Source organism: Aotus nancymaae, unplaced genomic scaffold, assembly GCF_030222135.1.
Source record: "Aotus nancymaae isolate 86718 unplaced genomic scaffold, 86718_ANA_hifiasm-v0.15.2.pri h1tg000062l, whole genome shotgun sequence".
Lineage (NCBI taxonomy): Eukaryota > Metazoa > Chordata > Mammalia > Primates > Aotidae > Aotus > Aotus nancymaae.
The window spans coordinates 4011034-4025485 of record NW_026988476.1 but is presented as its reverse complement, the minus strand read 5'-3'; the positions used below and the strand labels follow the sequence as shown (position 1 = coordinate 4025485).

General features: G+C 38.2%; 1 protein-coding gene and 1 long non-coding RNA gene across 12 annotated transcripts in view; one reads left to right on the top strand and one right to left on the bottom strand.

Annotated features, from left to right (window-relative positions):
- NPAS3 (neuronal PAS domain protein 3) overlaps nt 1–14452 on the bottom strand; it is an 859804-nt gene that overhangs the window by 129432 nt on the left and 715920 nt on the right. For all 11 annotated transcript variants that reach the window (XM_064365777.1, XM_021674908.2, XM_021674909.2 and 8 more), the window contains one exon: nt 11–185. In XM_064365777.1, coding sequence (XP_064221847.1) covers nt 11–185 — 175 coding nt within the window. The remainder of the gene's footprint in view (nt 1–10; nt 186–14452) is intronic.
- The window catches only part of LOC105728361 (uncharacterized), a 102190-nt gene that overhangs the window by 48639 nt on the left and 39099 nt on the right, over nt 1–14452 (top strand). The gene's annotated exons all lie outside the window — the stretch shown is intronic.

Genomic DNA, 14452 nt, shown 5'->3' with positions numbered 1-14452 from the left:
CAATTCCCACCTGGCTCGGGGGTCTCTGACTGAGAGGAGGAAGATGCTGAGCTGGCTCCATCCTCAGCAGTGCCCTGCGACAGGAGACCCCGCCCAGGGGGGAGCTTCATGCCCAGTTGCTCAGCCATCTCCACGTGGTCTCCCGGGTGGACATAGTCAAAGACGCTGCTGCCTGTCAGCTCCACCTAGAGGGAGAAGAGAAAGGGTGGGAAAGACAGGCATTAGAGAGGCTTCTCTATTTTCAAATTTAACACAGTGATTCAGATTCTGAGTAGAAAAGAAAATACACTCAGGTCTCAGAAACAATCCTGGTTCTGTCTTCATCTTCAAATACTTAAGGATGCTTGAGGTGAAAGAGAAAGATTTTTTCACATGTATTTATTTAGCAAATTGTTAAGCTCAGTTTTGTTTTTTTTTCCCTCATGCACTGCTGTTTGCATAAAGCCAAAACATTCTGTGACATGTGGACGAGTCTGCCTTGTATTCAGCTGTTTTATCCACGCATCATCAAATACTTGCATGTTGGGTGTCAACCAGGTGAATCACTGAATTCTACAGTTTTCTTACTGAGAAGTTTGGGTTTTGGATAGGAACAGCTATAGAAACAGCCAGCGATAGCAGACAAGTATTTTCCTTAAAATACACAGATTTCCAAGATGTGTTTTTATACATATCATCTGATTTCTATGTAAATTTAAATGTAAGAAGGGCTGCTTACAAATATATGCAAAGGCATAATGTTTTCATTAAAAATTACTCATTAGCTTTGTAATTGTATAAGGGATTTTCCATATAAAAGAGGTCAGCTGGGGTCTGAAGCAGCCATATTTTTTTTCTGCTGGAATCAGCTTGTTTTGCCTTCAGTCTAATAGGATACATAGTACAAATCTCCTTGAGGGCTTTTAAAAAAATGTTTTATTTTGTGTACTCTTTGAATGAGGCTGACTCTTAAGGCAGTGAATGAATATCGAATATCAGAATGGTTTCAGCCTGAAATAGAGGCACTGACTATTTTAATGCAGTGAGGCATGACCCCTGTGTCTGGGTCGTGCGCTGTCTGAGGGGGCAGAAGTTGCTAAGGACTGGCCTTACCTCTGTACTCTAATGTTCTAAGGTTTTTAATCTCCTAAGAATAATGGTAATGCTCCTAATATACAATAGGGAGAGATGTGTCAGTAATAGGACAAGCAAAAGCTCTTTCCCAGGTCACTGATGGGTTCCCGGTCCTCTGGAGTGTGATGGTTTCAGGCCAGCTATGACGTACCATGGAAGCTGCCAGAGCTTCAGACTGTCACAAGTTTCTTAGTGGATATTTACCTAGAACCCCTGCCTACCTCATTTCCCTTTCCAGGATAATTTCCAGCATCCCTCCAGATTGTACCTGAGTGCCTGTGCCCTTTCATGCCGAGACTGGCAGTGGAAACACTGTCACAGAGAGAGTAAAACTCAGAGCAGTTCTTGTCCCCAGAACTCTAAGTCCCGGTAACATGATCACATCTACTCCCAGACTCCATTTGATTAACATCTTAACAGGCTGCAGATCTTCAACATCTATCAATTAACATAGGTACAGTCAGAAGAACAGGAGGCTAAATTCAGTTTGGTTTATAGCTATTCCTGAAAAAGGCTTGTATAACTTTTACCAAAAATGAGGTATTCATTTTTGGTAAAAGTTATTCAATTGCTATTCAATTGCACTCTCCTACTGTATCACCCAACCATTGACTATATCATTTTACAATCCCCATTTCCTCCATTTCATATTGTTACAGAGTGTAAATCGGGATTCACAGTCATCAGCTCTTACCCTCTGGGAGGGGGGGATTACATGGAAATAATCCCTTTAATGTGCGCCTTGCTTCTAAGCACTTCACACAGTAATAAATGGGTAAACTGACTTTGAGCAATTAAGAAATTAAATGAAACTAATAAAATGTGTGTTTTAATATTTCTTGATAGTTATTTTGTTTGGAGATTAGTGAATATGAGGAAGTCACTCGTTTTGCATGGAGTCCAACTGTAGCACTTTCATACATATTTCTGTCACTTTTCTCGAACTGATTTTTTCCTTTATAATTCAATATGCCTTTTGGAACCCACCAGAGATGCTGATAGGATGACAACACAAATAGGCAATAAAATAGTTTTATTGGGGTGTGCTGGTTATTGAATATTCATGTAAGCCAGTCTTATAGAGAGCAGAAATAGGCCACTCTCTCTACAACCTGATTTGCTTGGATGTGCAGATACTTCCACAAAATAACGTCCGGAGCATGGCACATCTAAGGCAAGGCTGAGTCTCGATGTGCCACAGAGCACTAGGGCTCGGTGAGGACTTCTTCTCCCCTTGGCCTCACGGGATTTCCCACTAACATACCTCAAAGCTTAATGATGATGGCGAGGTGGGCACTGAGAGTTTGACACTATCATCGTCTGTATATGAATTCTGTGGTTAAGGCCGCACAGTGTAGAGGAAAGCACCACTACTTGGAGTCATAATCTGACTTCAAGGTCAGAATCTTCCTCCTCAGTTGTGTCACCTTGGACAATTAATTTAACCTTCCTAGGCTTCAGTTTCCTCTTCTAAAAGTGGCAGCATTGCTGCTCACCAGGGCCCTGGGGGAGCCACTCACATTGTGTTCCACGTGTATGGCTCCTCTGGAGTTCTGTTCCTTGGGAGTGGTGCAAGGCTGTGGCCATGGGAGCTGGGATGAGAACAAGACTTGCTTTATCTGCCTCTCAGCCTAATTTTTGAAAATCTAATAAAACTATGCAGAAGAAATCACTTTGTGAGAGATAAGCACCACAAACATGTCTTGTTGTTGTTGCTGTTTGGTGGATCAGGATGAATGACATGAAGAAATGTGTATTATTGTGTAACTGTGTGTCCTCACTTTGGGACAGCTCACTTTAGTCAGCAAGGGGTGCAGCAGGGGCGATGCATGCTTTCAGCCTTAACAAACAATACAGGCAGTTCTCTACTATGTGCAGGTGCTTTTTGTACTTTGCTTTGATTAATCCTCATAACATCTTTTGAACTAGTATGATCATGTCCAGTTTACAAAAGAACCTCAATACTGGAAAACGCCAATGGTGGAAACAGAATTTGGTTCAAAGTTCACTTGACCTATCACCTCTCAGTAGTAGCACTGGCAGCCATAGAGGGTAAGCAGAGACCTCTGAGTTCCCCTGTGCTTCAGCGTCACTTTATTCAGGAGAGCACTGAGCACCGTAAAGGGAGGAGGCTGAGGGCAGGCAGCCTGCCAATCCCCTGGAGCTGAAGATGCTTTGCCATTGAACTCTTGGGCTAAAAGAAGGCACTAAAGGAGGTGTACTAAACCAAAAGAGAGGTAGGATTAGACAAAGCTCAACTTATGTATGTACCTGAGTCATCTTCAACATTATCATCACATCATATGTGTATCCAACACGTTCAACATTTCTCATACTGCTTTGACTTCACTTCAATTTTAGAGCCAGAAGAGACCTTAAAAACCATCTATTAATATCTCCTTATTTCACGGGAAAAAGCCCTACAGTTCTGAGAAGTTAAAATGCATTTGCAAGTTTACCCAGCTGTTTAGTGGTAGAAACAAGGCTGTGAGCCCAACTGTCTAATTCTCAGTCCATCATTTTTCCCATTTTTTTTTCTTTCTACTCACTAGATGAGACAGGCTAGAACTCATGTTTCCTGCCACTAAATTCTGTGCTTCAAAATAGACTATAGAAAGCGAAACGGAGAATTTTTTGCTTGATGAACAGACATTACTTCATGTTAGCTTCAAGTTGGAAAAATAAATAGAGCTCCAATCCAATGCTAATTAGGTACCTTTAAATCTTCAGTTACCACCTCTTCTAAAACATCTGCCTGCTGAGAACTAGGACTAGTGTCTTATATTTAGTAGGTCTATTAGAAATGTTTTGTTGAATGAACAAAAAATGGATATTTAGGCCTGAAAAAAATTTTCTTTTACTTATACTTGATTTGGAAAAGCTTAAGTTGGTTCTTTTATGTTATTATAATGACACTGTAATGACAATATTTACTCATTAAAATGAATAGATTTATTCCCAATAAGTCCTTGAGTTTAACTGAGGATGGGATTGTATAAGTGCTGGGAAGGAACAGGTTTTAAGAAACTCTTTAAGAGAATAGTGTCCATCTTTCATAACCCACTTGTTTCCAATCTATGGCAAAACTCTGTTTAACTGGTTAGTTCCCAGTGTTCACACCCTTATGTCCTCATTGTCTGAAATGTAACACAGTTCCATAAAAATTAATATTTCTTAACTATCCCTTCAAATCACCAACAGTAGAAATTTAGAAAAATTTCATTTTATATTAATTATTGGTCCTATCTTCAATCCTTAATTATGATCTAACAGAAAAGCAGAGCTTTCCCCTCTCCAATGGTGTGTTCTTCTGATTAGTGCAAATTGCATTCTAAGGCAATTGTGAGAACTTAAAAAAATCCATGTTCTGTTTATGAAACTCAAGATAACAGACCCATGGATCTTTGAATAGTTTCTCTAGTGGAAAAAGAAGGAAGCATGACTGTTTCAGACATCACTCACTTGGTCCAACTTTACTCCAGCTAAATGACTCTACAAGAGAGCTTACTCTCTCACATTGCTTAGTGTGTTACAAAACAGCTGAGAATGCAACAGGGCAGCAGACAGGCAACAAGTAATACATAATCACATCCACAAACAGCATTTTGTTTAAATGCTTTTCTTTCCTGCCTTTCCCTGCCCAATGTTACCATAGATTCCTCCCTGACAAACCATAGTCACTAGTGCCATCCAGCATATCCTACAGTCAAGCTAAACCACACAGTCTTTGTCAAATTTATTTCACATTTTGTTAGCTTGCATGTAATTTGCACACTAGACACAGCTTATTTAGTAACTCTGAAATTTCCTGGAAAAAAATGTAAATATATTATACAGTGGTTTGAGTTGACTTTTCCATGTCGGGTCATTGTACCCTGCTGGTAGATAGGATGGGGGACTAATTTGTCTTTTCATACATCAAGCAAGCATGTCAATAGCCTTTGCTTGGCTCCCTGGAGTGAGCAATACTTTTTAACTACAGTGATGTACTAACAGTGCAACTCATTGAATTCAGAGCTTCTTTGATTGAAGGGATTTGGTGCAGATGAGGAGCAGGCCGTGAGCTTGTAAGTTACCTCCATATTGGAACAACTTAAGAGAATACTTTGATAAAGAAAGACCATACATCTGTTTTCAAGATATTTCTTTCTTTCGTTTTTTTTAAAGAATATTTCAGTCTTAAGAATAATACAAAGTTGATTTTTATCAAAAGAAAGGGTCATTCAAAACCTCCTATTTAAGGTAGAATGTCATAAATCTTTTGTAAGGCTGATATTAAAAAACACTTTGAGAGCACTGAGGTTATTGCAAGGGCTCTTAGTTACTCTCTTTCTCAGGCATCCTTTTGCAGCCAGGCCCCACTCCCTTAGGGAATGCTAGCAATATCTGAACACAAGGTCATTCCTGAGAGAGGACTATGTGTATGGTAAGTGGCTTGGAAACTTAACTCCCAGGTTAGGCCTTCAGATCCACCAAGAGACCCTGACATCCTGGTTTGAAAATCCTGACCCAGGATAAGGTGGAAGTTCTATCTCACCATAGCAGGTTAGGATTTGTGGGGTTTTCTTTTTTTTTGGGGGGGGTCACATTTATATTATTGAAGGATAATAAAGTGATAAGAGAATAAAATACAATAAGATATGATAGCTTGATTAGCATAGGTTTTCTTTGGATTTACTGGTATCTTAATGCCATCTTCATAACTTCCTACATACTGCAGAACTCCACTGAATATTTATGAACTGTTTTGACAGAAACTTGATGTTCTTTACTGCTCTGTCTCATTCTATGTATTTGCTGACTTATCTGAAGAAAAACGCATAAAAGCATTGGGTCTGTTACAGAAATACATGTATAAATTAGTAGAACAAGAAGAAAGGTTCAATATCAGAACGATGAGATAGAATGAAAAATCCTTCCAGTGTCATCAAATAAGAACACGAATCCACTCTCTTTTTACAGATATGTTAATGGAGGCTTCCCTTAGAAGAATTTTAGCTAAAAGATACTACATCATGTATTTATTTTATCTTCACAAGTGAACATTTTGGCTCCCATGGGAATTCATGAAGTATATTTTTTGTTTTTCGTACATTTTTCTATCACCCTTGGAGTGCCTGACTTAAAAAATTGCAACTGGAGCACCTAAAGAGATACTGCATACGGGAGGCCGAGGCAGGAGAATCCTTGAGCCTGGGAGGTGGAGGTTGTCATGAGCCCAGATTGTACCATTGCACTCCAGCCTGGGTAACAAGAGTGAGACTCCATCTCAAAAAAAAAAAAAAAAAAAAAAAAAAAAAAAAAAAAAAAAAAGATACTACCTAACCATTTCTGAATTTTGATTAAGATGTACCAGAAGATAATTCCAGGGGATCAGTGGATCTCCTAGTTCTGAGAGAGGAAAAAGAAAAAGGCAGACTATTGGAGAAATAGAGTCAAAGAGGAAATAAAGAACAAATTACAGCTACTGATTGAGACATGGGCACAGTTATTTGGAAGTGAGCATGTTTAAATACTTCTATAAATAGTCTGTGTATAAAACAGATCCACAAACTCTTTGTAGGTCTCCCCCATTTTTTGTTACGTTTAAGAAATAAATTATACACTGTATTTCATTTTCTTCTTGTAATCTTGGATCAGGCATACCTCCATCACACCATGCTATGGAAGCAGTGGTTTTAGAACAGTGCTGATACATCAATATCCTTTTCTTTTCCCTAAGAGACATCAGTTAAAAGAAGAACCTAGAGAATGCCTTAATACTGAGGGGATATTACATCACAGGAATGAGCCTAGGGATTTGTGAAAGTGACTAAATCAAGAAATTTTAAAACCTTGTTTTACAAGGTTCCTATAGTTTTGAATTTTTCAAGTGTCTTTAGGGGAGAAAAGGCCAACTTTTTAGTATTTATCACAGTGCTGAGAAGGAAAAAGGATGCCATTAGAGGTTACATCATAGTAAAAAGTGAAACGATGCCAAGAAAGAAACATTAACAATCTTAAAAGTAACTGAAGTCAGTCTCTTTTTTCTGGAGATCAAATGAATAGTAAGATGTCACTTTCAAAGCTTCTTCATTACCCTGGTGGTAAGGAGACCAATCAGCACAAGGTACTTCATATTGGCATAGTTAATCCATTATCCTCAAATGTTATATGGTTCAATATTTGTTATTTAAATCTGGACACATGTTGTGATGCATGTTATGCATAGCCAGACTTCAGTATCAATACATCTCAATTTTTGTTATTGTTCTGATAGTGAATTTTGTCCTTCTCCTTCTGATTACGTGAACAAGAAACAATAGAAATGCTTGTAAGATTGAAATTTAAATATTTTCCTGATTCTAAACAGCTATTTTTAATTTTATTTTGAGACAAGGTCTTGCCCTGTCACCCAGGTTGGATGGCAGTGGTATGATCTTGGCTCACTGCAACCTCCGCCTCCTGGGCTCAAGCAATCCTCCAGTTTCAGCCTCTGGCGTAGTTAGTTGGGATTATTAAGTATGAGCCACTGTGCCTGGCTAACTTTTTTGTACTTTTAGTAGAGATGGGGTTTTGCCATGTTGGCCAGGCTGGTCTTGAACTCCTGGCCTCAAGTAATCTACCTGCCTCAACCTCACAAACTGCTGGGATTACAGGCATGAGCCACCTCACCAGCCCAGCTCTTATATTTTAAAGGTAACTGGATTAGGAAACTTATAATAATTCTAGGGATGATTTTTCCATTTGAGTTTTGAAAGCTACAAAGTAATTTTATTCTGGTCACAGTAAAATAATGTGGTTTATATGACTAAAACCTTGGATGTGCTTAATGCACACATATAACAATTACACACCCAAAAAATAAATAATAAAATGCACAAGTCATACAATTAATCCTTCCTGAGTGTTTTCAAAGGGACTACTGTGTAGTGGAAGATCAGCAACAGCGGTTCTTACCAGGAGTTGAGTCACAATGTTGTTGCAAGAAAAACAAAACAAAGCAAAACCACAAAACCCAAAAGATTTAACAAAGATAGTTTGTTTCTACACCTCAAGAAATCTTTGTTTAAGAGAAAGCAAAACCAAAGGAGGATCTTGCTCAGCCTGGAGCATCAGGTCAATGCTATCGCTGCTGTATTTGAAATAACACGCTCTCCTTCCCCATGTCACCATGAGGGGTCTTTAAAAATCTTATCTAATGGGTTGATAGGTGCAGTAAACCACCATGGCACACATTTACCTATGTAACCTGCACATCCTGAACATGTACCCCAGAACTTAAAATTTTAAAAAATCTTATCTAAGAAAACCACAAAGTATACTAAAATATTTTAGCCACTGTAGAATATGGGTGATTAGCCCATCTTAAGAAATTATTTAGGGAGTTAATCCAATAGGAGAACAAGAAGGAATAAAATTCTCCATGCCATGATTAATCACTGACCCTCCGGAATACCATATGGGCACCATGGCCATGGTGTGTAATTTATTTCTAGTGAATTACTACAAGAAAAAGGTCTAATATACTGCTTTTATTTTTTTTTTTTTGGCTATTGTAACTACTAACTCTGGTAGTGTTTGAGGTTATCTTTTATGAAAGCAAGTCAATACCCTGAACACTCTCTAGGAGCTATTTTAAAGGAAAAAGTTAAATTGACAACTGTTTCATAACAGACTGAGTTAGTCTTGGATAGAGAATGTAATAGAACCGGCAAGTAGAAAAAATGGGTCAAAAGAAATGAGTCATTCCAGAGGCTGAACGCTTGTATATCATAGGATACTCTGAGAGGACCATGGTGGTGGCGGGGAGCAAACCCTTTTGAGAGCCTGATAGGTTCTGGGTTTGTCTCCCCAGAAGAATGCTGTAATCACACATGGGCAATCTGGCATTTTATTTCAGGAGTTTCAAGCACCTTTGCTGTTTATCCATGAATATTCTCTAGAGGCGTGCTGCCCAGTATGAAAGGCATGAGTCAGGTGTTGCTACTGAGTGCTTGGAATGCGGCTGCTCTGATGTGTAATATGCTGTAAGCGTACACCAACACCAGGTTTTAAAGACTTGGTACAAAAATATAAAAAATGAAAACTATCATAGACTTTATACTGATTATCTGTTAAAATAATATTTTAGATAGGTGAAATTGAATAGAAATAGCAAATCATTAAAATTCATCTCACTTATTTTTACTTTTTAAAATGAGGCTACTAGGAAAATTTAAAATTACCCATGTGGGTTTGCAATATGTTTCTGTCGAAAAGTGATGCTCTAGAAGCAAGAATCCTTGGAGTAGAACATGAAAATGACATGAAAGGGAAGAGGCATGAGATAGTAAAAGATAACAGAAATAAAGAAATGTTTATAGAATAATAGAACTGAACAAGTACATTAGTCAATCACATATTTATCTATCATTTACTCTCTGTAACACACTGTATTTGGGATTTTAGGAATTAAAAGAAACACTGAAACTCAGCACCTGCCCCTAGGTAGTTTACTACCACTTTATCTCTCCACTTTGGAGAGAGAAGAAAAACACATACAAAGTCAAATAATAGGAAAAAAATATATGACTACACAATGTAGTAGACGATTAATTTTTGACCTGAGTACTGTAGATCACTGCCTCTCAAATTTCTCCTGATTCTTTGGGATTTCCTTAAAATGCAGAATGGGCTCCCAGAGATTCTGACTCCAGAGATCTAGGGTAGAGCTCAAGATTCTGCGTTTTTAGGAAGCTCCTGGGTGATGCTGAACCTCTTAGTTCACGATTCACACTTTGAGCAGCACTAGTATGGAGGCGCCCAGAGGTGGTTGTGAACCAAAGGTATCTGGGACAGCAACTCCCATTCTGGCTCCTCACAGAGAAAGCAGTGAAAAAGGACAGGTGGCTTGAATGAAAAGATGGGAGCAATCCAGGACACAATAGGGTTCTAACCGCACTGGAGCTTATAAGAGCAGGGGTGGTGTATTATGCTGTTTTTGGATTAAGCCTAGGATGTTGGGAAAGCATTAGGCAGAAGCTCAATGAACACAAAGTGATCGATTTAGGCCCTAAAGACATAGATCCATGCTAATATTCATTAACCATTTTCCCCCTCCTCTTAAAATACTGAAGAACAGGTTCAAGTAATCATTTATAGGAAATGTCATATCTTGTTTTCTTCTCAAGTTTGTGCCTCGAGGACAATTGTCTCATAGTAGACATAGGCCTAGATAATTGACACACTTTGAGTTAACTTCTTGTCCTACATATGTAAGCCCTGGACCCACGTTTCTTACCTCATTTGTTCCTGTATATGCCACACTGGAATGAACTCAGTTTACAGTCGATGATTTTTTTTCCCAATAGGTGAACACAAACCCCATGGTGTATTTTGAAATTTTAATTAATTAATTAATTAGAGACAGGTTTTGCTCTGTTAACCACACTTTGGGATTTTTTTTTTTTTTTGAAGTTTAATTCTGAATAATTTATTTGTAAGTCTTTTTAAGCAGTGGGTTTGAATGTCAACTTTTAAAAAAACTTCTAAATTTATTTTTAAAATTTTTGTGGGTACACAGTAGATGTATATATATATTCACGGGGTACATGAGACATTTGATACAGGCATGAAATGTGAAGTAAGCATATCACAGAGAATGAGGTTTCAATTCCCTCAAGCATTTATCCTTTGAATTACAAACAATGCAATTATTGAATGTCACCTTTTATGGAAAAGGGCTGTTCAAGGTCATCATGTTTATTTCTTTTTTTTTTAAATTATATTTTGTTCTGGGACACATGTGCAGAACTGGCAGGTTACATAGGTATACACATGCCATGGTGGTTTGCTGCACCTGTCAACCCATCATCTACATTAGGTATTTCTCCTAATGCTTATCCCACCCCTAGTCCCCAACTCCCCAACAGGCCCTGGTGTGTGATGTTCCCCTCCCTGTGTTCTCATCGTTCAACTACCACTTATGAGTAAGAATGTACGGTGTTTGGTTTTCTGTTGCTGTGTTAGTTTGCTGAGAATGATGGTTTCCAGCTTCATCCATGTCCCTGCAAAGGACATGAACTCATCCTTTTTTATGGCTGCGTAGTATTCTATGGTGTATATGTGCCCCATTTTCTTTATCCAGACTATCATTGATGGGCATTTCGGTTGGTCCCAAGTCTTTGGTATTATGAATAGTGCTGCAGTAAACATACGTGTGCATGAGTCTTTATCGTAGAATGATTTATAATCCTTTGGGTGTATGCTCACTAATGGGATTGCTGGGTCACATGGTACTTCTGGTTCTAGATCCTTGAGGAATCGCCACACTGTCTTCCACAATTGGTTGAACTAATTTGTACTTCCACCAACAGTGTAAAAGCCTGCCTATTCCTCCACATCCTTTCCAGCATCTGTTGTTTCCTGACTTTTTAATGATCGCCATTCTAACTGGCATGAGATGGTATCTCATTGTGCTTTTGATTTACATTTCGCTAATGACCAGTGATGATGAACTTTGTTTCATGTTTGTTGGCTGCATAAATGTCTTCTTTTGAGAAGTGTCTGTTCATATCCTTTGCCTCCTTTCTGATGGGGTTGTTGTTTTCTTGCAAATTTGTTTAAGAAGTTTCTTGTAGATTCTGGATATTAGCCTTGTGTCAGATGGATAGATTTTTAAAATTTTTTCCCATTCTGTAGGTTGCCTGTTCACTCCGATGATAGTTTATTTTGCTGTGCAAAATCTCTTTACTTTGATCAGACTTCATTTGTCAATTTTGGCTTTTGTTGCCATTGCTTTTGGTGTTTTAGTCATGAAGTCTTTGCCCATGTCTATGTCCTGAATGGTACTGCCTAGGTTTTCTTCTAGGGTTTATATGGTTTTAGGTCTTACATTCAAATTTTTAATCCGTCATGCACTAGTTTTTGTATAAAGTATAAGGAAGGGGTCCAGTTTCAGTTTTCTGCATATGGCTAGCCAGATTTCCCAATACCATTTGTTAAATAGGCAATCCTTTCCCTTTGCTTGTTTTTCTCAGGTTTGTTGAAGATCAGATGGTTACAGATATGTGGTGTTATTTCCGAGGCCTCTGTTCTGTTCCATTGGTCTATGTCTGTTTTGGTACCAGTACCATGCTGTTTTGGTTACTGTAGACTTGCAATATAGTTTGAAGTCAGATAATGTGATACCTCCAGCTTCGTTCTTTTTGCTTAGGATTGTCTTGGCAATTGGGCTCTTTTTTGGGATAGAGACATCAAAAACCCTTCAAAAAAATCAGTGTACCCAAGAGCTGGTTTCTTTTTTTTTTTTTTGAAAAGATTAACAAAATAGACCACTAGCCAGACTAATAAAGAAGAAAAGAGAGAAGAATCAAATAGACACAATAAAAAATGATAAAGAGGATATCACCCCTGATCCTACAGAAATACAAACTGCCATCAGAGAATACTATAAACACCTCTACACAAATAAACTAGAAAATCTAGAAGAAATGGATACATTCCTGGACCCATACACTCTCCCAAGACTAAACCAGGAAGAAGTTGGATCCCTGAGTAGACCAATAACAAGTTCTGAAATTGAGGCAGTAATTAATAGCCCACCAACCAAAAAAGCCCAGGACCAGATGGATTCACAACCGAATTCTACCAGAGGTACAAAGAGGAGCTAGTACCATTCCTTCTGAAACTATTCTAAACAACAGAAAAAGAGGGACTTCTCCCTAACACATTTTATGAGGCCAGCATCATCCTGATACCAAAACCTGGCAGAGACACAACAACAACAAAAAAAGAAAATTTCAGGCCAATAACCCTGATGAACATCGATGTGAAAATCCTCAATAAAATACTGAAACCGAATCCAGCGGCAGATCAAAAAGCTTATCTACCATTATCAAGTTGGCAAGGCTGGTTCAACATATGCAAATCAATAAACATACTTCATCACATAAACAGAACAAATGACAAAAACCACATGATTATCTCAATAGATGCAGAAAAGGCCTTCGATAAAATTCAGCACCTTATTCATGCTAAAAACTTTCAATAAACTAGATATTGATGGAATGTATCTCAAAATAATAAGAGCTATTTATGACAAACCCACAGCCAATATCATACTGAATGGGCAATAGCTGGAAGCATTCCCTTTGAAAACTGGCACAAGACAAGGATGCCCTCTCTCACCATTCTATTCAACATAGTATTGGAAGTTCTGGCCAGGGCAATCAGGCAAGAGAAAGAAATAAAGGGTATTCAAACAGGTAAAGAGGAAGTCTAATTGTCTCTATTTGTAGATGACATGATTATATATCTAGAAGACCCCATCATCTCAGCCCAAAATCTCCTTAAGCTGATAAGCAACTTCAGCAGAGTCTCAGGATACAAAAGCAGTGTGAAAAAATCACAAGCATTCCTATACACCAATAACGGACTTACAGAGAGCCAAATCAAGAACGAACTCCCATTCACAATTGCTACAAAGAGAATAAAATACCTAGGAATACAACTAACAAACGATGTAAAGGACCTCTTCAAGGAGAACTACAAACCACTGCTCACCAAAATAAGAGAGGCACAAACAGATGGAAAAACATTCCATGCTCATGGTTAGGTAGAATCAATAACGTGAAAATGGCCATACTGCCCAAAGTAATTTACAGATTCAACGCTATCCCCATCAAGCTACCATTGACTTTCTTCACAGAATTGGAAAAAAAAAATACTTTAAATTTCATATGGAACCACACTTTGGAATTTTTAATCTATCTTATTCCTTCTCCAGAGAGACCTCAGTAGGGTGGTTATCTTTTTACTTGACCACAAATCCAGCAACAGTGGTGCTAACCAACTTTTCTTCCTAGTGCAGGCAGACCTCAAGATGCAGAGCATTTCAATACTGTTATTTTAACTGGGTAACCACAAAACCTCAACCTGTGAGATCTACCATCCCAACACCAAATACTTGTCTAGCTGCGCATTTCCATGCCATCTAGATATGGCGGTATGGTTTAGTAACTGAAAGAGTCTTTCAAAATTTTTTTAGGTTGTGAACCAACAGGCAGCTACCATAAACCCTGCTTCTATAAGGGAGCAGTGATACACTGAAAATTAGCCAAAAAAATCACCTATAGCATGGTGCCTTTTGAATTTCATTAAACTTACCAATTCATTTTGACAAGCTTTACATGTAGTTATCAAAACCTTCCATTTTTACCATACCCCTTCAGTTTTGCTTTAAAAGCCAACAGAAGAGCAAAAAATACATTGGTTGGGAGTGGGTGGGAAGAGAGGGGTGAAAACTTATCAAAAGTAAAATTGGATTAAGAGTCAATCAAAATCCAACTGTGAATTTATCATTTCAATGAATTTCAAT